The sequence below is a fragment of the Amblyomma maculatum genome, chromosome 2, assembly GCF_055883805.1.
Source record: "Amblyomma maculatum isolate TAMU_Amacu chromosome 2, ASM5588380v1, whole genome shotgun sequence".
NCBI lineage: Eukaryota > Metazoa > Arthropoda > Arachnida > Ixodida > Ixodidae > Amblyomma > Amblyomma maculatum.
The window spans coordinates 91,411,325-91,433,556 of NC_139345.1; the positions used below are offsets into that span (position 1 = coordinate 91,411,325).

At 45.8% G+C, this 22,232-nt stretch overlaps 1 protein-coding gene across 1 annotated transcript; it reads left to right on the forward strand.

Moving 5' to 3' along the window:
• Positions 1 to 230: 230 nt before the first annotated feature.
• On the forward strand, positions 231 to 7,400 carry LOC146199260 (G-protein coupled receptor Mth2-like). Its single transcript, XM_084592740.1, has 2 exons — positions 231 to 413; positions 5,439 to 7,400. Exon 2 carries the CDS (start codon positions 5,445 to 5,447, stop codon positions 7,353 to 7,355), a length of 1,911 nt encoding a protein of 636 aa, XP_084448866.1. The 5' UTR covers positions 231 to 413; positions 5,439 to 5,444; the 3' UTR covers positions 7,356 to 7,400.
• Positions 7,401 to 22,232: the final 14,832 nt, after the last annotated feature.

Below are 22,232 nucleotides of genomic sequence, written 5' to 3' on the forward strand. Positions count from 1 at the left end.
ACAACAAGCCGTCGAAGGTATGAAGTCTCGAGTCGTGGCCAGTCGACCTTTGGTGCTCCGCCCCCCGCAGCGCTCCTACGCACAAACACGGACATGGCCGGTGCTGAATTGCGCGCCGCCGTTCTCCCCTCGCCAGACTTCCTGGCAACCCTTTTGTAAAAAGAAAGCTGTACGCGCGTGTGCCTGTCGACGTGAAGGCTTGTTCCGCGTGGTCACGGAGAGCCGCTGCATGTTACGCGCCGGCACGGCTGCACTCTCTCGGCTAGCGTGGGTGCATTGAGACGCGAGGATGACCAGCACCCCCGAAGCAAAGGATGCTGTGCGCGCATTCGCACCTTCGACATCGTTGAGCGGATAACCGACGTGAGAATAGACCGAATCGGTGCCCTTGGATTGTGAATACGCTGCTGTTGGTGCGTTACGTTTCCTTTACAGTTATCTTTGATGTGTATACAGGAGGAAACTATGGCAGTTTATAAATATTTATTTTAAAAGGAAAACTAACTCATACATTTTTTTGCAAAAAAGTCTAATTACTATAGCTGCTAAATTAAACTTTTGAAACCTTTAAAATATATCTCCTTTGTAGAATTAGGGCTTTTTGAATGCATTTTACGGAGACTACTACCTATTTGGTGCAGAGTACACTATTGGTTTGGAATTGCCGCACGGCAGCTACTGAGGTGATCTTCTAAAGGGAGCCGTTGACTTGATTATTTAAGTTACATGTCTCCAACGCTAAAGTACGATGGAGCATTCGTCGCTGTAATTGATATGCTCTGCCCTAATTGATGGAACATTGAACATTGGAAGAGAGATACAGCCTTTGTTATCGTTAGACTTCTTTCATTTTCCGCCTTTGCAAGGGAGAGCGTAAAGAAATGGCGGTATTGCCACATGGTTTCGTCAAAGAGTGGGTCATTTATTCTTGGGATCCTATCCACCGTGGCCGCTAGGCTTTCCACGCCACTCGTTAGGAATCCCACACGATTATCTATTCTTGTCGTCTACGTAACTCAATAGGAAGGTTGCTCCGTCGTGTCGAACTCATAGTAACGAAGACGATGGAGAAGCCCATCATTTCATTTTCGCCGTTGCATGCCTTATTTACGTTGCAAAGTGTGCCATTTCCCATACGGTAGGATCAGCTTCCATTGTACTATAAATATTTGGGGAGGCTCATATTGTGCAGGAAGCTGAGCAGGCTTGTCTTGTCTTGTTCTTGTCTTCCATGATCCTAAAGTGGTATTTTGAATTGAAGTATAAACTCCGGCCCTCAGTCACCAGCTGCTGCGGAGCAACTGACCACGGCGGCGATCAGACCTGTGACGCAACGGGGGGTGTTAAGAATTTCTGGTTCCGAGGAGCAGGCCACCATTGGAAATTGACCCTGGCAACGTTTAATGCTAGAACCCTAGCTAGTGAAGGTAGTTTAGCAGTGCTGTTAGAGGAACTAGAGGGTATGAAATGGAATGTCATAGGGCTTAGGGAGGTTAGGAGGCCGAATGAGGCATATACTGTACTGAAAGACGGGCATGTACTGTGTTATCGAGGTTTACCGGAGAAGCGACAACTAGGAGTAGGTTTCCTTGTCAATAAGTATATAGCTAGTAATATAGATGAATTTTATAGCATTAATGAGAGGGTGGCAGGCCTTGTAACTAAGCCTAATAAGCGGTATATAAACTGAAGGTTGTACAGGCCTACGCAAATACATGTAATCATGATGACCAGGTAGTTGACAACTTCTTCGAAGATGTAGAATTGGCGATGCGAAAAGGAAAAAATGCAGTATACTGTACTAAAGGGCGACTTCAATTCCAAGGTAGGGAATAAGCAGACAGGAGACCAGGCAGTGGGTGAATATGGCTTTGGTTATATAGGATTAGCAGAGGGGAGTTACTAGTTGAGTTTGCAGAGAGCAGTAACTTAAGAATCATTAATACTTTGTTCAGTGAACGGAAGAATTGGAAGTGGACGTGGAAAAGTCCTAACGGGGAGACTAAAAATTAATAAGCAGAATGCTCATTTGGGCCTGTTGGTAAACATTGATAACTTTAAAACAGCTAGTGGAAATTAAGAAGAAGAAATGGGCATTGGCAGAAACATGTAGTACGAAGAGAGGATAACCGATGGTCGCTTAGGGTAACAAACTGGATTCCAAGGGAAGGAAAGCGTAGCAGGGGGCGGCAGAAGTTAGGTGGGCGGATGAAGTTAAGAGGTTTGCAGAGGTCAAGTGGATTCAGCTATCACAGGACCGAGTTAATTGGAGGATTATGAGAGAGGCCTTCGCCCTGCAGTGGGTATAGTCAGGCTAATGATGACGATGACGGTGCTAGCTACTCCTTCTATTCAGAAAAAAATAGTTTGAGGCAAATAAAGTTTGCTGGTACCAATTTGCAGTGGTGTGCAAGTACATCTGAGTTGTCCGCTAGATCTCACCGCTGCTCTTAATTCTCGCTTAAGAATTATTGCACAAACATCCTTATCACGTGTACTCGATTTGGACAACATATAGATTCTGTCGTGTTACGTGAGAGTAATGATCTCAGAGAATGTGATAGCCAAAGAACCACTGAATGAAAGGCCGACATCTCAAGGAGCTCACTTGCCTGGTCGCACCATGAACTTCTTTTCACTTCCTCAAGGAAGAATGCACGTTGACACCGGTTTCACATTATAGGATGCGTCACTGTAGTACTTTTCAATCTTTGCAGACCGAAAAGCAGCCCCTCCTCAAGGTGGGCCTTGAGAACTTAGGCTTTTATGGAGCTTCCGCCAGTATCTACCGGTCACCAGTCTGGTAACGCTTTCCTAGCCCGCGCCTCTTACGAATGAGCTGAAGGTATCACAGAAACAGTCGGGCGAGGCCAGTGTGCGTAAATGCTGCCAGAATTAACGATTTGGCAAAAGTGACAGCGAATACGAAGTTTGCTTCATGTGCGCTTACTCGTACCGTAGGTGTGGGTTATCGAGCGGTAATTCCAACTTCCGGTATCGTTCAATCCTTCAATACTTTTTAAGGTACCGGTATGGTGATGCTAGAGGGGAAATTGCAAAGGCGAGGCTGACCTCATAGGCATTATCTATGAACGGCAAAAACACTGACCTAGTAAGAATGCGTTGTCTTATTTCCCAAACTCATCGCTCACAGCTAGACATAAAGATTCCTGGAACACTTTCTGAGCATAATGTTCTTATTTGCGTTCAATCGCGTTCTTAGGCGTAAAGTATTACTCATCAACACGGACAAAACTCTCAGAATCACTCGCCAAGATTGGCTTATTCTTTCCTTCGACATTCAATATTCGCACCCTCTTCGTGTAATGCGCCTAATAAGAATGCCCAGACGAAGACAAGTCTATTTGTCGAAACGTTGGCTCGATCTGCAAACTGAGGCTCCCCCCCTCTCTCCCTTGTTCAGTGTCTTTTATAGCGCTTACTTGTGTGTGATTCTAAACGGCTGTTCATGAGGATCATGCAAGTGTCACATTAAGGCCAAAAAGATACCACAGCGAACCGGAATGTGTGTGTCACAAGCCGATGAAACATGGTCCACTAGCGATTGCAGCACCGCCACTAACGCGCACCATGTCTGGATGCACTTGATTCATGTGATAAAATAATAAAAGCGAAATGATTACTTGAAACGTAGGTTTTAAGTACGACTAAAGATAAGGCGCACAGGAAACACACACAAGAGAAGCAGACACAGGACACGTTAGCGCGTGTCCTTTGTCTGCTTCTCTTGTGTGTGTTTCCTGTGCGCTTTATCTTTAGTCAAGTAATGCACTATCTAGCCCAATTTTAAGTGTTGTTAAACTTTTTTTTTAAGTACGAGGACATGGAGGAGAGGTACCCGTCTTTAATCGTGTTAGGAGTAGCAACAGAAGGAAGTGTGCAAGGAAGCAGATGAAGAAATTTCGATTTCCGGAAACTCAGCTTCTGATAAATTAATTTGAAACCTTCTTTATGAAGGATATTCATGAAGCAGGTTTCTTCAACATATAATGCATACTGTAGCATATTTAAAAAAAAAAAAATGTTATAGTGGGCCTCTTGAAGACCGGAGCCATCTCAAGTAAAAATTATAGCGTGATGTAATTACCTAAGAAGGAAAACTCTCGAGAAGTAATGTAGCGGCATCGCGCGCTTACAAACAGGACAGAAGTGGAACTTTCGTCAATCGCATTCTCCGGTTCAGTGTAACTAAACCTGCAGAATGACGTAAAGTTAACGTGAGCAAACAGCTGGTTTGGCAAAAAGGCAGAAGCTTAAAATAGTCGAATTAGAGTTTAATTTATAGATGCCTTATAACCCTTGGAAAACATCTGATACCTATGATTTATATTTCTGAAAACTGAGAGATACTATATTTAGTGGTTTCAGACTCCTGGTGAACCAGCATATGTGCTGAATAGGTGCGATATGCCAGGTGACTGAATCCTGATAGAACGTAAAGCATTGATAAGATTGTATACAAAAGAGACACTATTCGTTTTTATCTTTGCAGCAGCTACCATCAGCCTTTGTTGCATGCCCTAAAATATTTCTCCGCTGCCCAGCACACGTAATGAACCCAATATATGCCAGAATTGTCATTCAAATTTTCAGAATAATTCATATTATTGCAGGTATGCATTAAACGGTTACATTTTCGGCTTAGTCTGTCCGCCCGTACATTCGTTCTCAACGCAAAGAGTTGACTTTCTCCACTGGCCCCTTTAAAGTAAGGAATATATAAAAATATTCAGATTGAAGCCTATAGATTACCAATGACCTTCCCGTAATTTCGGTGACCAAAAGAAAGTGGTTGAGCTGAAAAGTAGTTGAGCTAACAGACCCTTCTTATTAAGAGGTTTACAGTAGCGCCAGGCTACCCGTAGTGTTCGTTCCCTAGCGGCGAAGGCTATGAACTAGAAGGTGCGTACTGGAACAGTGCTATCTGTGCAGGTCTGTATTTCAGTCGATCTTGGTTTATAATCGGCGCAATGCACAGAGTGCACAAAAGCGTCTTTACTTACAGCCCTCTGGCTATTCCTTGTGTATCCATGGCATCAGAACTTTTGAATAACACGCATGCATTCCTGCAGAGGATTATTATAGGTGGAGCAGGGATCAGAGCGCGAGGTCACTAATAAGAAGAAAATTGCGCTCTAATCAATACTTTTTGTGAAGGTATGCATGGCGACATTACATTTACCGAAAGGAAGGCAGTGCTCACTCTTCCTTTAAAGGATTTATAATGCTTAACCCAGTTTAAGATCACAATTTTTGGGAAGTGTTCATTTGTGTGCGTAGGTCCTGTTTTTATTGCAGCTTTTATCACGTGTATTTCCATCTAATACGATTTATTAAACAGTGCAGGTCTACGTATGAACGACCGTATATTTTTTATACACATTAACGGTTGCTTAACGTGCTTTTCTTCTTTGCAGGCTATCATGCATCTATCATCAGCCGTTCTTTTGTGCGCCTTGGCCACACTTCTCAGCTATCAGTCATCATCAAGCACTGTCGTAGGAGCAGCCAACACGACTTCTGCGCACGAACCCTCAGAAGCTGGTAGTGACGAATTTAGGACACTAATAAATTGTAGTTCCCACCACCTCAGAACACCAGGACGTGCACAAAAACGAATGTGCTCCATTGATCCCAGTTGCGCTGCATACGAAGACTGCTGTTTTGACGCAGTCATTGCTTCAAACAGCACGTTGAAGAACGTATCTTGCATATTCGAAGCTAACAGAAATGGTACTCAATTGGAAGTATCGATGGTTACTCGCTGCGACGATTCTTGGCCGGAAGACGACGTCAGGGAAGGCTGCGAAGCGATCGAGGTGAAAAACGAAACTTTCCACCGAATTCCCGCAACAAGCCCCACCGGATATACTTACTCAAACGGATTCTGCGCACTCTGCAATTACGATGTTGAGAACTGGGTTTTCTGGACTGTCTTGACTTCTGAGGGCAACGAAACCCACTTTGAGCTACGCAACGATTCGCTGAAAAGGAAGTTGCGCTACTGCGGCAAACAAAAAAGCTTCAGCGACACGTGTGAAGCTGCTGGAGGCACTGCCGTTTTGAAAGAGACAGAACGCAAGTGTAAACTGTACTTTGAGCCTGTGCGACAAGGCGGTTCCGGCAAGCTATACAAAAACGTGTACTGCGCAGCTTGTAACCATGTAAACATAACATCACTCTCATGCGAACATGCCACAAAAGAAAATGTGAGTCACCTAGGAGATCTCAGGGCTAACAAAAGCTCCTTCAAGCATATCAGCGTGAGGAAGCTTATTACTAACAATACGTCGTGCGCAGCGTGGTTTGACGGCAGATGCTACATCAACAACACGGACTACCGTTACAAGAAAAACGCTACTGGTGCGGTCAGCGACGAGTCTTACAGCTACACGTATCAGCATTACCTCATCATGGTCTGCATCGGATTGTCGCTGTTCTTCCTGCTCATGAAAGGTCTCACGTACGCCCTCTTCAGCGCTGCTCGCAGCTTCGCCTCGCGCTGCAACCTTTGCCTGTCTGCGACGCTCTTTTTTACCCAGCTTGTCTACATCCTGGCCAGCTACTTAGACGTTTCCGACGACGTATGTGTGGTGTCGTCGGTTTTCCAGCACTTCGGTTTCGTCGCTACTTTTGCATGGACCACCGTTCTGTCGTTCGACATGTGGAGGAACATATCCTCTATGCGCGTTGCCGTAAGAAGTGACAAAACACTGATCCTCTACGGAGCCGTAGCCTGGGGTGCCCCTCTCGTGCTCGTCGCTGTGTGCTGTGCCTTGAACTGGGCCGCACCTTGGTCTCCGTACTCGCCCGCGTACGGCCAGTACTACTGCTTTTTCGGCAAATACCGTCCTTACATCGCCTTCTTCCTGGTACCCATGGGAGTGCTTCTGGCAGTGGACATGGGGCTGTACACGCACATAATAATATACGTTAGGCGAACCAAGGACCTCCGCAAGGGCAAGGGCTCCAAGAGCGGCGGCCACCAACCCTCCGACATGGCTCTGTTCTTCAAGCTGGCCCTCATCATGGGTGCCTCGTGGTTCCTGGGCCTGCTTAACTACGTCAACTCGAATGTCATACAGGTCCTGACGAGCATCTTGAATGGGCTGCAAGGTGTTTACCTGTTCTTCGGCTTCCAGGACTACAAGTACTTTGTGGCCGCATTGAAGTCGAAGAGTAAGAGAGATAAGCATCTGAGGTCGTCGACGAATTCGAACGTTTCCGCCAGCACGGACGTACAAAGTGTCAGTGACGTGCCTGTGGGTAGCGCGGATGTTGGCCGCCAGACTGGTGTCAAACTTCCCATGAACAGCCTCACACGAACAAAATGACATTGAGAAAGAGAAAATGCTTTAGTTCAGCTGTGCATCTCGTTTTGCTTTAATTTGCTATCTGCATATTGCACTATGCAATACAGGATACTCTTATCAAGTTTTCAATAGCAGCATTTCTTTGTCTTGGGGCCTGCATGCGTCTCAAATTAACGGTTCATTACTATTGTCGTTATTACAAAAACGGAAGGAATACAAATAATTCCCACAGTAACCACATGTCATGAAGCATGTGGACCACTAATTGATCGCTGAGAATAGCAGTGCCTTGAATTTGGATCACAAAGTTTAGACGACAAAAAAAAATAAGGTTCATGAAGCCTGTGGCGTGTTGTGTTGAAATGTTTGTATCTGACATCTTGAAAACTTTCATTTACAATTCTGTGAAAGTATCAATGCGACAATGGACAATACGACAATAGACAATGATATGCACAAAGGTACGAATGAGAAAAAAAAAAAGGACTGACATGAAGTTGTGCATTGAAGAAGCGCGTGCAAAATTGCTTTCTTTCAGGTAATATAAATCTAATCAGTTATAATTCATACCTGTCCTAGAGCTAATAATTCAGTGGTTCACTTAAGTAGCACCGAACTTCATTACAGCGTCCTTATTGATATCCAGAAGCTAAGTGTTTTTTAGCAAACAGCAACAGAGCTCATCATCAACGCCGGGAACAAATGCGTTCCAACTTCAAATTCCTTCACGTATGGATATAAGGCTGAGAGCTCACTTAAAGAAAATTTTTATAATGTATATATGCTATTTAAATTCTATTCTGTTAACAATAGGTGACAGTGGAGAACAAGAAAATGGTGAGAATGATCATGACGTTTAGATATTCCTTTCCCCTCAGTCCGTCTGAACGCGCTGGACAAGCTAGATACTAGGAGATGAATAACAGAGGTATTACAGTTGAGTGAAAGTAGCTAAGCTGATGATGATGATGTTATACACAATAGCAGAACATGTGACCAGATTACGAGTATCTGCGCAAAGGACTAATTAGTGTGTCGTCAACATTATAATCCTTGGCTTCACCTTTGTCTAACATCCGATGATTAAAAAGGTAGGCACAGAAAAAAAAGACCACAAAACAGATTGGAGCGGAGATTTTAATACGCCTACCTGCAGTTTAGCAAAAAGTACTTGAACGCACAAACAGAATTTGTCACTTTTGTATGCGCGAAAAAATATGCTCTTGTCAGCAATATATTTTAGGTCTGTGCGAAAGAAACAAATCAACAAAACGAAAGCCCCGATAACACCGGCTGTCAGCAACAGGCCGAAGCTTTCTAAGCAGTGAAAGCACGGTGACACTTCCCTATGTTACTAATCGAATACCTTAAATAACGCCCGCGTTTTAATTTATAACACCTCCTCGCGGGCTCAGCCATACATGACGACGCAAGCTATAAAGCAAATAAAAAAAAAAAAAGCGCCGAGGCACAGACGGATACGTGTGCCTTAGCCACGCGGCGAAACACGAAAGCCTTTAATTCCAGAGCGAAGACGTGCAGCGAATGCCCATCCTGTCTGGGTGTCGTTTGGGCTATCCACTTTACAACTAGAAACTTGCCACTCACTCTAGCCGGCTGTCTGACGCAAGGTGCCGCTTTCGACTCGAGTGTAGATGGACTGGCAGCGACCAAATTGTGGCGTGGGGCATTAACGACGTTGTTTGTCGCTTTTTGACGACTGTAATCAGAGGCTGCTATAAATGGCCAATGGTTTCTCCTTCCTCGGTTCCTGAGCGTGTGGCTGCAAGTAGGCGGTGACTATGAAACAAAACAAACAACGCCCATAATGAAGGACGTGTGGCCTGAGTGGCAGGCAGAGCTCACAAATGGCTGATGACAACACAGACATCGCGACGTCTCTCACCAGAGACATTAAGGAAGCCACAGAGCGGGCGCAGGCAGTGATCATTAAAATTAATGGGGTGCTTTTATACATGGTAAACAAAAGGGGCTTTGGTTACGACGAAAGCGGCCAGTTAGGTCTGTGAACGATTTTGAAACCTCACCGCGTCCAAAGTATTGCCCCTTGCTGAACGCTTTTGATGTAACATTATTGAGGCGAATGCGCGGTGTCGACATCGTTTTTTTTTTCTCATAATTTTTTTTTAGTCCTTAGGGTATGTCAGAAAAATTTGTTAATCATAAAAGGGTAGAGAAGTGCGTCGCTGATTTCAAAATAAAACAAGCACCACCAGCGAGAGAAGTTCGACAAAAGCATTTGTTAGGCGAGTTAGTGCTTTTGATGATCCATAATTACTGCGGAAACAACAGGACAGAAATGAAGGAGATGCACCACACAGCGCTGTGTGATTGGTGTCTCTCCTTCATCTCTGTCCTGTCGTTTGCGCTGTAGTTATGGATCAGCGAGAGAAGTAAGCATTTGACTGGATGCATTCCTGAACTGAGTACTAGACTTTCTAACCTTGCGACCGCGCCATCAATCAGTCATAGGCTGAAAAAAAGCGATTTCATAAGTCTATGGGTATTGCGCCTCCTGATACTCGGCGTCCAAAGACAAATAAGCAGCACTTGCTTGACGAAGAACGAGTTCTCAAAGTGAGACCACCCTTGAAACAGCTGGGAGTTGCACGCATGCTCTCTGGGACATTCGGTCCTTATTAAATCGCGACTTCGGGTGCTATAAAAAAAGCGGTGTGTATTTCCCGCCGCGAAACCTTTCTAACAGTTCATATCCCTTTATTTTCCTTGAAATGAAAGTGGAAGACTGGAAAAAAGAAACGCGCAGATACTTTACATAATTTATCTGCGACAGTTCACAAGTCGGTCAGGGCCGTTCGTAAACTTCTCTGTTCGGAACGTCTCAGTAGAAGGCTAGCGTTAGCTTCTGATTATCTGTCTGTTGGCCGACGTTAAATGGGAAAGTGCTAGCGTTGGACACCCACTGGGGCCCGTGTATAGATAAAAAAAATATTTATTGTATTGATAACAGTCAAACTGCTGACAGCATTTACGCACATTAGAAGTATCTTTTTTGAATTATCCAAAAGACCATCTGTAGAACACACCAAAGTATTCCCCTTTGCATTGATGTATAAACTTGACAGATTAATAATGCTTGAGGGTGCGAGGCGCCTGAGTTATAGGCGGTCCTTCGCGCGGCGAGATAGAGAGTTTTTTTTTAGTTTTTTTTTCGCGAACTTTCCGTAATGCATATTATATGAAATTGCGTAAAGCATTTTCTTGCAGGAACCAAAGAAGGCTTCTGCTCTTATTGTTATCGATCAGGGAGAGAAAAGGCAGAAAGTAAAAAAAAAAAAAATCTGGAGAAACATTTTGCGCGAAGGCAAGAAGAAATGGTCGACAGCGCCACTGGAATTCACAATGGCTGACAATCCAGCGTGAGCCACGTGGACGGGGCCTGCGCTGACGTGGGCCGTAGTTAGAAAGAAGATTAAACACGGTTGGATGAGGACAGCCATTGCGAAAGCACGGTATTTTTGTTTAGTTGGTTGTGATCTAAGGTGTGAAACATTCAAAGCGCAAAAGAGACGCACACACTGGCGCAGGAAATCATCATCATCATCATCATCATCATCATCATCAGCAGCAGCAGCAGCAGCAGCAGCAGCAGCAGCAGCAGCAGCAGCAGCAGCAGCAGCAGCAGCAGCAGCAGCAGCAGCAGCAGCAGCAGCAGCAGCAGCAGCAGCAGCAGCAGCAGCAGCAGCAGCAGCAGCAGCAGCAGCCAGCAGCAGCCAGCAGCAGCAGCAGCAGCAGCAGCAGCAGCAGCAGCCAGCAGCCAGCAGCAGCAGCAGCAGCAGCAGCAGCAGCAGCAGCAGCAGCAGCAGCAGCAGCAGCAGCAGCAGCAGCAGCAGCAGCAGCAGCAGCAGCAGCAGCAGCAGCAGCAGCAGCAGCAGCAGCAGCAGCAGCAGCAGCAGCAGCAGCAGCAGCAGCAGCAGCAGCAGCAGCAGCAGCAGCAGCAGCAGCAGCAGCAGCAGCAGCAGCAGCAGCAGCAGCAGCAGCAGCAGCAGCAGCAGCAGCAGCAGCAGCAGCAGCAGCAGCAGCAGCAGCAGCAGCAGCAGCAGCAGCAGCAGCAGCAGCAGCAGCAGCAGCAGCAGCAGCAGCAGCAGCAGCAGCAGCAGCAGCAGCAGCAGCAGCAGCAGCAGCAGCAGCAGCAGCAGCAGCAGCAGCAGCAGCAGCAGCAGCAGCAGCAGCAGCAGCAGCAGCAGCAGCAGCAGCAGCAGCAGCAGCAGCAGCAGCAGCAGCAGCAGCAGCAGCAGCAGCAGCAGCAGCAGCAGCAGCAGCAGCAGCAGCAGCAGCAGCAGCAGCAGCAGCAGCAGCAGCAGCAGCAGCAGCAGCAGCAGCAGCAGCAGCAGCAGCAGCAGCAGCAGCAGCAGCAGCAGCAGCAGCAGCAGCAGCAGCAGCAGCAGCAGCAGCAGCAGCAGCAGCAGCAGCAGCAGCAGCAGCAGCAGCAGCAGCAGCAGCAGCAGCAGCAGCAGCAGCAGCAGCAGCAGCAGCAGCAGCAGCAGCAGCAGCAGCAGCAGCAGCAGCAGCAGCAGCAGCAGCAGCAGCAGCAGCAGCAGCAGCAGCAGCAGCAGCAGCAGCAGCAGCAGCAGCAGCAGCAGCAGCAGCAGCAGCAGCAGCAGCAGCAGCAGCAGCAAGCAGCAAGCAGCAGCAGCAGCAGCAGCAAGCAGCAAGCAGCAAGCAGCAAGCAGCAAGCAGCAAGCAGCAAGCAGCAGCAGCAGCAGCAGCAGCAGCAGCAGCAGCAGCAGCAGCAGCAGCAGCAGCAGCAGCAGCAGCAGCAGCAGCAGCAGCAGCAGCAGCAGCAGCAGCAGCAGCAGCAGCAGCAGCAGCAGCAGCAGCAGCAGCAGCAGCAGCAGCAGCAGCAGCAGCAGCAGCAGCAGCAGCAGCAGCAGCAGCAGCAGCAGCAGCAGCAGCAGCAGCAGCAGCAGCAGCAGCAGCAGCAGCAGCAGCAGCAGCAGCAGCAGCAGCAGCAGCAGCAGCAGCAGCAGCAGCAGCAGCAGCAGCAGCAGCAGCAGCAGCAGCAGCAGCAGCAGCAGCAGCAGCAGCAGCAGCAGCAGCAGCAGCAGCAGCAGCAGCAGCAGCAGCAGCAGCAGCAGCAGCAGCAGCAGCAGCAGCAGCAGCAGCAGCAGCAGCAGCAGCAGCAGCAGCAGCAGCAGCAGCAGCAGCAGCAGCAGCAGCAGCAGCAGCAGCAGCAGCAGCAGCAGCAGCAGCAGCAGCAGCAGCAGCAGCAGCAGCAGCAGCAGCAGCAGCAGCAGCAGCAGCAGCAGCAGCAGCAGCAGCAGCAGCAGCAGCAGCAGCAGCAGCAGCAGCAGCAGCAGCAGCAGCAGCAGCAGCAGCAGCAGCAGCAGCAGCAGCAGCAGCAGCAGCAGCAGCAGCAGCAGCAGCAGCAGCAGCAGCAGCAGCAGCAGCAGCAGCAGCAGCAGCAGCAGCAGCAGCAGCAGCAGCAGCAGCAGCAGCAGCAGCAGCAGCAGCAGCAGCAGCAGCAGCAGCAGCAGCAGCAGCAGCAGCAGCAGCAGCAGCAGCAGCAGCAGCAGCAGCAGCAGCAGCAGCAGCAGCAGCAGCAGCAGCAGCAGCAGCAGCAGCAGCAGCAGCAGCAGCAGCAGCAGCAGCAGCAGCAGCAGCAGCAGCAGCAGCAGCAGCAGCAGCAGCAGCAGCAGCAGCAGCAGCAGCAGCAGCAGCAGCAGCAGCAGCAGCCTGATTATACCCACTGCAGGGCGAAGGCCTCTCCCATATCTCTCCACTTAACCCAGGAAATAAAACAGACATAATAGGGGCTGCTATCCACAGTTGATAGCTTTGAAGTCAGGAGGCGAGGGTAAGGAAGCGAAGTAGGTGAATCCCAGAATGGCGGTCACTGTTAGAGATAAGCATCGACGAGTAGTTAGGAGGGAGGGAGAGAGTGCCCAGGTATTTATCACTGGTGACTCAACATGAGCAGATCAAAGAAGCTATATAATAAAGAGCGGAAAGTGTGACAGGTGGGCATCAGTTGAGAATTTTCCTTGGAGGACAATAAACGGTCTGTTTAGAGAGAAGGAAAAACTGTCGGACAATGGGGTGGAGCCCAATATAGGCATTGTAGCAACGAAACCGAATGATGACAGCGAGTTAAACGAGTGATAGAAAGATTAACTCGGGGAGTTTACGATATAAGGGAAATAGCACACCAAGTGCAGATCGTAGTGTACACAGTGCCAGAGCAGCTAAAACAAAACGGGAATATTGAAAGGGGTGTGATGGCTGTTGATCAGGTGATAAGGAAGTTAGACCCGGAGAAAAGATTCGAAGTGGCATAGATAAACAAGTAGATGGGTTGAGCTGGTATTGGTAGATGGTTTGAACGAGATGGTATCCATTTTAGTGGAAAGTTGGGAGCAGATGTGGGCTGGCGCATGGAGTGTTGGGCAGTAGCTTAAGCTGTGCGATGTCAGTGCACGTTAAAGAACCCCAGGTGGTCGAAATTTCCGGATATCTCTATTACGGCGTCTCGCATAGCCTCAGTTGTTTTGGGAGATTAAACACCACAAACCGAACCAAATATTTTCAGAGGATTCACAGGAGCTCCTGGAGCAGAGGTAAGATGAAGCGAAAAACTACAGTGGTGGATGCTAATCTCAGCACAATGACCACTACGGCGTCTCTCATAGCCTGAGTCGCTTTGGGACGTTAAACACCACAAAACCAAAGCCAAACCAAACCGAACACGTGGACGCTACCTCACCTAACTGCACCATTCGCCCTTTCAGTGCAGCAATTAGCACATGTGCATTTTTTCCCACCATTCACCTATACCCCAAATGATAGGGCCCCCTTATTCTAAATCTCGCTATGGCTACCGAAGGCGTGGGATAAGGTAGGGTGGCTTAGTGGCACGTATTTTCGGAAACATCTTTTTTAACGTAAGGCTACCCAAATGCTTGAGTTACTTTTTTTGACCGACAGCGTCCGGAAACACGTAGTGATTTCCGACATCAGCTGGGATGAGTATGTCAGTGCAGGAAGAGTAATGTGAGTTATTTAGTTGACTGAAAAATTACATGCTGGTTATTATCTACGTACCAATTGTTTTAAAGTGTAGAAAAGTGGGATACTTGGTTCTGCACCGAATAGTTACACTCCGCGTTCCTCGTATTGAGGCATCCCTGAAAGCTCCTGGCGGTCAGTTTGGAAACTACGCTCGGATCGGCAGCTGCCTGGGCACATTCGTTTAAATGCGGATGCCGACTGAGAGTTATTTGCGAACTGCCGAGCACTAGTTTGTGTATTCTGCGAATTGTTGAACATACTAATTATTATCGATTAGGAAAATGTTTAAGTATTTGTCGGTGCCATTACCTGCCCCTGTGGTTCATAAGGCTAGGCCAATCGCCATAAAGACGGTGTCTGCACTTCAAATGCAGCCGTACAGTTTATGTGGGAGTTCAGCGCACATTAAAGAACCCCATGTGGTCTAAAGTGATTTGGAGGACTCCACTATGGCGGCCCTTCAATCTCAGGCGTGGCATCTAGACTTCACAATTCACTTTCCGTCAGTAACAACTTTCTAAGCGCGTGCCAGCCTGACGCTAATTCTACCCTCTGTACAAGCTAAACTTCTTATTTTGAAATAATTAACATTCCCGGTGCAAAACCAGTCTTTTTTACAATAGTGACGTTTGTTAGCAACGTTTGCAGAGCGTGATTGTTCTGCAATCAATTGTTTTACTAAACATTCACGCTAACGGGGGATTGTATTAGCTATCCGGACATCATCTTGTTTTTTGTATGCCTGCACAAACCAGTAAGCATGTCGAACACTGCGCCCAAGGCCACGAGTTCAAATTATCAGGTACCTTTCGAATGTGCATTATGTTCTACTACCGAGAAAGCTCTGCAAATTTTCGGGTGTATATTTGAAACTCCTGTTGCACAAAAATAGCTTTCATGAATGAAAACATTCAGACATTAACGCACATCGCACACTTCCACGCTCTCAAATTCGCTGCTCTATTCTTAAAAATAAATAAATAAATAAATAAATAAATAAATAAATAAATAAATAAATAAATAAATAAATAAATAAATAAATAAATAAATAAATAAATAAATCTATAAATAAATAAATAAATAAACAAACAAATAAATAAATAAATAAATAAATAAATAAATAAATAAATAAATAAATAAATAAATAAATAAATAAATAAATAAATAAATAAATAAATAAATAAATAAATAAATAAAACGTGTTTATTCAATCATTTACTTTTTTACGATCCAAAGGCATTTCCGCCACTAAAACTCAGCTTCATTGCCCTTGAACCTAATGTGACCACGAAGTATTAGAAAAAAAAGATGTTTAAATCTGGTCCAACCAACTTAGTGATTGCCGGCTTAGTGACAGACGCATTATCTCTCTTCCCTCTCCCACAGCACTTCTCCCCACATTGCCACTGTGGCCAGCTCCATCTGGCAGGTAGCAGTTTGATTATAATTTAATTAATGCCAGTAAGGTCCACCGCCGTGACAGGCGAACTTATTTTATTCAGTAATTAAGGACGTAAGAAAGGCGGTGTATATTTCACGGTAGAATGCAAGCCTACACGGCTAAGCCCTTCATAAAATACTTTCGCTTCATAAATTGCCACACCGGACAAAATTTTATTGGCGCAATCTAAAAATTTTCATCGATGTTTATTTTTGCCTGCCAGGGTGGTGCACTGGTTAGGGCGCTCGACTATTGTGTCCAAGGATGCGGGATCGAATCTCGGCCTCGGCGGCAGCTTTTCGAAGGAGGCGAAAAGCAAGGCGCCCGTGTGCTGTGCGATCTCAGTACACGTTAAAAAACATCAGGTGGTCGAAATTTCCGCAGCCCTCCGCTACGGCGTATCTCATAACCTGAGTCGCTTTGTGACGTTAGACTCGACAAACCAAACCAAACGAAATGAAATTAATGTTTATTTCTTCTGTTATAAAAGCTATATTTTTTTGGCATTAAATGGCCCTGCTATTTCGTCTAAAACAAAGAAATAAAATGCAGCTAAAATTTCTAGCTTTATAAAAATATCTCTGTACATTCAGGTCCTCCCCCCCCCCCCCCCCCCCCCCTTCCACCTTCATTTATATATATATATATATAAAACTGCATACCGATTTACGCGCATTCATATCCAAACTTAGTGCGGTGTCGACAGAACACCATGAGCGTTCGTTATTTGTAGTTGTTACCATTCGACCGGCCTTCTCTTGTGTGGAAATTAACAGTCAATGTAAACACTGTCTAGTCACCATATCTCGTTCTAAAGGGTGCTCCATCCACCACACTGATGGGAGTCACAAACATCATGTTTGTTGTTGCCACTCGGCCCGTTCACTGCAACGCCGAAATGAACATGACCGCAGAAAAGCCCCTGAATGGGTCTCCGCATTGCCCCTGCCATACAGAAGGCACGCGTGACAAATATGTCGCACAGGGGGGCACAAAAACCAGAAAATGTGACAGCCACTGAAAAAGGAGGAAAACACGCGCAACCCACGGGAAAGCTGCTCCTTAATATGGAAGCGAAGCGCGCAACCCTGGTGCCCTTGGCTTTGTGTGCATGTATTAGAGTTTGAGATGTTTGGGTGTTTCGCCCCCTTCCCCTCGTGATGAGATGTCAGGCGCTCCTTTTTAATCATGTGCACAAGCACAGGATCCCGCACAAGACGACCCTTGCCTTCTTTCCGAATGCCCCGTTAGTCTCCTGAAATCTTATCTTGTATGGTCTTCTAAAAAAATGGCGACGCCACGGAGCCTTCTTTCTGAAATGGAATTGAAAAATGAAAGGAAATATTAAAAAAGAACCTTTGCTCATCGGGAGACATACAAAATAATTAGGAGAACCCGCAAGATCCCGGAGCTAATCATTGGGACGTAGCCTGTCGAACTGAATTTCTTGTCCGAATGGAGCAGGGTCACGTCCATTTTGTCGCCGGACCGGTGTAAACAAACTCTCATCTATAAAAATGCCCTCCCCCCCCCCCCCAAAAAAAAAAGAAAAAAAAAAAAAGAAAGAAAAACGAGTACTTTCGAAGCGACCAATGTAATGACATGCTCTTAGAATAACCCCTTGGTCAGAATGTTCTGCGCCTCTATATTTTCTTTAAATTTCAGCCTATTGAGTTCTCTTCAAACATCGGTGTATTTAATTAAGGAAGGCGGTACATGCTCCAAGATATTGTGACCGGACAATAATGATAGAAGGAAAACAAACTCAGTCTAAAAAGGGAAATGCAAAGGAGCCCCAATATTCTTCATTATTAAACAAAGGTAAAATCTATCATTGTCTAGGCCACGTTTACAAAGGAACAAATCACAGCTGCGGTTCAGAGATTCGACGGGCCCATGACTTTCACGTGGGAAGGATACTTTCATATTCATACCCATACAAATGCTAATTATGGTGCGCATTGTCCTCATGCTGTATGAAAGAGTGCAATAATAGAAAGCCCACCGAAGGTGCAGTCTGCACCAGATGTCGAAGATAGATATTAGCGGACGGCGGACTCTTCGTGGTTCCTTCCGCAAACACGGCGCTACGAAGGGAGCGCGAAGTGTGATATACGGACTGTAAATGTGGCAGCCAGTATTTTGGGCAAATGCCATTTTCCTCAGAGGCAAGCTTAAATGATATGCCCTTTCTTGAAGAAGAAAGTGGTCGTACAAGTCTGCGGCTGTGCGCGAGGAGACATGTTGCGAGCCACGGCACAATAGCAACAATAGTGAAAGCAGATAGTGTAGTTTTGAAAAGACCAAGAGGCGATGTGAGCAACAACATAGTGGCGCATCATCAGTTGATTTGTTAAGCTGGAGAGCCACACAGTGCTGACTAAACAAAAAAAAAAAAAAAAAAAAAAACAGAAAAAACATAAATGATTGCTCATATGCCAAAAAAAAGAAAAGTTAATTTCCCCTAGTAATCCATGTCAAAATTATAGTTGTAAAGTGTAGCTTGTACTTTGTAAAGTATAAAGTGCAACGCCATTGCATAGAGGCAATGGCGGTGCACTGCTCACCAGGACATAGACAATATTCTGTACTCTGTAGCTATATTTCGAGGGAACCTCTCTAGCGTTTAGTGCTCGTTCATATAGCTCACGCGGTCGAAACCAATACAGAAGCCTACGCTACTGGTCGCCTTACAAGCACGCACAACACATTTGACACGTAAGTTCTTAAAGCATAATCAGCCTGATTGTGCTGTAAACTAGGCCAGTTACACGATTATATTAGCCATCTGAATCCGATGCTCAGATTAGACTTGTCAGCGGCAATCGTTTCACTGATGATGCTCATTTTTATATCAAAGTACCTGAAGTTTCTTTGTGACAGTGCAAGCATTCTGTCGTTTGAATGACCGAACATGCATCAGTCAAGCAGATTCAATGCTTATTTTTTGTTCAGACACGACACATGCTTTTTTTACGTGGACACTGTGAAAGCTGTGGCTTAGTTTGTAGATACCATTTTTCAGAAACTCTCTCGGTGCTTACACGCTGGAAATAATTTTGTGGGGTGTAACTTTCTCAAAGTGCTTATTAATGAAAGGACGACTTTGGGCTTAAGGTCTGTTTGCAGCAGGTTATTTACGATATGTTGACGTGTAAAAGCGTCGCAATAACACTACTTAAAAAATCTTTTATCGCCGCTTTTCTTCGCCCTGGAGCCGCCCAGGTTTGCAGGCGCTCGGACAAACTTCAGAAATTTTTGCAGCACGTGTGGCAACTGAAGTTCTAGACGCTAGTGCCTTGGGAATTAAAGGTATTCAATTAGAGGCAGCACCCAAAATGCGGCAGTTGTTATCACCAGCGCGAAGCGATGATCGTGCGCTCAGAAACGAAAGGTAAATTAACGAACACCTCACGTTTGAGGTTGCCCTCTTAAACGCTGCTAATGCACATGCGGCAGCACTTAAGTTGCTCTTAAGATGTCACGTCCTGATTTCTCTGCTTCTGCTCATTTCAAAGTTTTATCCATCTCTTCTAAATGTATTCTCTCAATCCACGTCACAACAAGGTTCAGTAGCCTACCAAACCCAAATGTATTACGGTAGTTTTGCTCTGCACATAGGTAAGTAAACGTCATCCCTAGACGAACCCGCCCACCCCTTTTACTCCCACCTCCTCAAATTTACTTCTCCGCCAGGAATGAAGGAAGCGCAATGATTGGCTCCCGTAATCCTCATCTCCGTCGCCATGGAAACGCCTACTGCCGCTCCCTCGGCACGAAGCATGCGCACTGGTACGCTCCTCGACTGGCGGGAGGGCAGCGGTATAAATATGCTCCATCAGATCGTTCTTTAGCTGTAGCTTGGTCGTCAAACGAGAAGATCGGCAGAGTGCGAGGTGAGTTATGTTTTTTATTTGACCATCACATCGTCTTATAGCTAGATACATGCACAAGATTCTCAGCATACCCTAATTAATATACTCCTTGTACAATCATAGTTATAACAACTATAAAAAAAGGTGTTAAAAACTTCTAGATTTTTTGACAGTTTGCGTCAAAATTCTGAAAGTTAAGGTATACATCAGGCGGACTGCGTTGTGTAGGCTTTGCATCATCGGCCACTCGGGAATTTTTCTTTCCTTTCTTTATCGCTTCATATTTCCCTTATGTGGTAGACATGTATTAAGACTTTCACACTTTCCGCATTTAGCGAAAAACGAAAATTAGAATTTGGTCAATCTATAGCCTGATAGTACTGACCAGCTGGACGCGTTTTACCCCAGTTGATTATACCTATATTGCACACGACATATCGTATTAAGTTTCAATACAACTGCAAACTGAAACAAATTTCTTGATGTCAAATTCTGTTCAAATCTAGTACAGCGAGAAATGAATTTCTACGCATGCGTGTAGCTGACGTGTATCTTTTGCAACTACTGCTACACTGCGTTTTTACTTTGCTTCATTTACGATCCTATAATGATCTTGCTCATCGTAGCCTTAGTGAAATGACATTGAATTTATCTGCGCGCAAACACAGCCCAGCCCGCGTATCCTAGTAAACATCTGTTGTGCCAATCCGCAAATGATGAATTACATCGGAGTAGCAGGATACGTAAAAAGCGGCGCTTGAATGTGCGCAATAATAGTTTATTTAAGCAAGACGTCCCAACTACCACATTAACCGGACAATAGGGAACGTGAACGTTTTAAAATAATGTGCTTCAGATGCACAGGGCAGCGTAGATTCCGAGTAGGCTGCGCATAGAGGAGTAGTTCCCATAAACAGATGAACGGTCTCGTCTTGCTCTGCCGCCAACGGCTAAATCAAGAAAGTTTTGGTGATATGGGTGCCTCTTAACCCCGCTTGATTCTGACGTTTTTCACAGTGGCAACTCTATTTCTGATATACTCGAATGCCACATAGGAATCGCAATGCCAGGAAATATTTTTAGTTGCATGCCTACTAAGTATAACTGCGCGATTATGAGAGTGAGTCGTGATCGCGGACAGCTTCCAGCCCTTATGAACGTAAAATGACTAAAAACTGCAGCAAAATCTGCCTTCCATCACCCAACATTTAGCGCAAAAATAATGCTTTCCCCTTACACTGCGGAGACTGAACACACTTCCGATACGATTACACATGCTGAACTGAACAGTATATGGCGGAAATTGTTCGTCATTTGTCGCTCTGCTACTGAAATAAAATTTGGTCGTTAAGTTTAAATTTTCTGTGTACGGCCCTTTGCACGAAATCTAGTAATGTTTTTCTAGATGCATTTGTCTTTACCTAGGTGCTTCCCGTCCAAAACAGAGAGTTTGGACAACTTTTAATCTTAAGCACGTGATTATAGAATATTTTATGGTACTCCTGAAAAGAAAATAGATTGTGCGTTTGAAGTGGTCCCAATTGTACGTTTATTAAAACCTAATGAATGAGTGTCCCTAAGTATTCCTGTTAAAGCTCAGTGCTTTTTTTTTTTTATTTGCTAGGAAAGCACTCCTTGATTGCTTTCCACTCATTACCTCGGAAATCTAGGCTTCACACAAATGCTATCAACATAAAATATCGGTGAGAAAAATAGCAATGCAAAACGTACTGTCGACTTTATGGCTTTAAGTATTTAAGTGAATTCTCTCGTTTGTCTTCCCTTGAGCGACGTCGGTGAAACAATCGATCAATCAGCTCACGGAGCGCGCTAATCCTGGGGAGTTTAACACGCACATACTGGGAGAGTTCGGAAACTCCACGCGTCCATCCGAATAATTTGAAACTTGCGTAACGATGCCGCTTTCTACAGTTCTTAAATGGCATTCGTTTTGGCTGATTAAGACCTTCTGAACACACGTGATGTTAGAAACGTTCGCGACTCCTTGTTAAAAACAACAGGAGTGCGATTGCGTCAAGAGAGCTGGGCTCGCCAAATCTTCGGTTCGCCTACCTCTCTATGATGGGGCTTTATGAATTACAGTTTTTTGTTTTGCTTTTTTTTTCTGTCACGTCACCACCCCGAAGACAAAGCGGAAGGGTACCATTAGCCTAAAGGCCCTTCGGGAATTTTAGCGTACAGTGCCTGCACCGTTTTATACAGTTGACTGCCATAAAACTAAAAACGAAATCAAAACGGAATATATTTTACATTCAGCCGCAATTTGTTTCTGTAATTTTGTAGCGATTTCGCCAAGCCGACGTCATGCGAGTACGCCCAAGTTGCCACATGGTGATAGCATTGGGTCCGTTGCACCACGTCCGGTGCTCTTTCACGATTATTCTGCGAGCGTGCCCTTGCCGGATGAACTCAGCGTTCAACCCAGCTGCTTTGCTTCGCACGAGTTCCCTCCTCGTCAAAGTGCCCGATAGTGCAAAGTAATCTACGCAGTAAGGAGGCTTCCGGCGTACT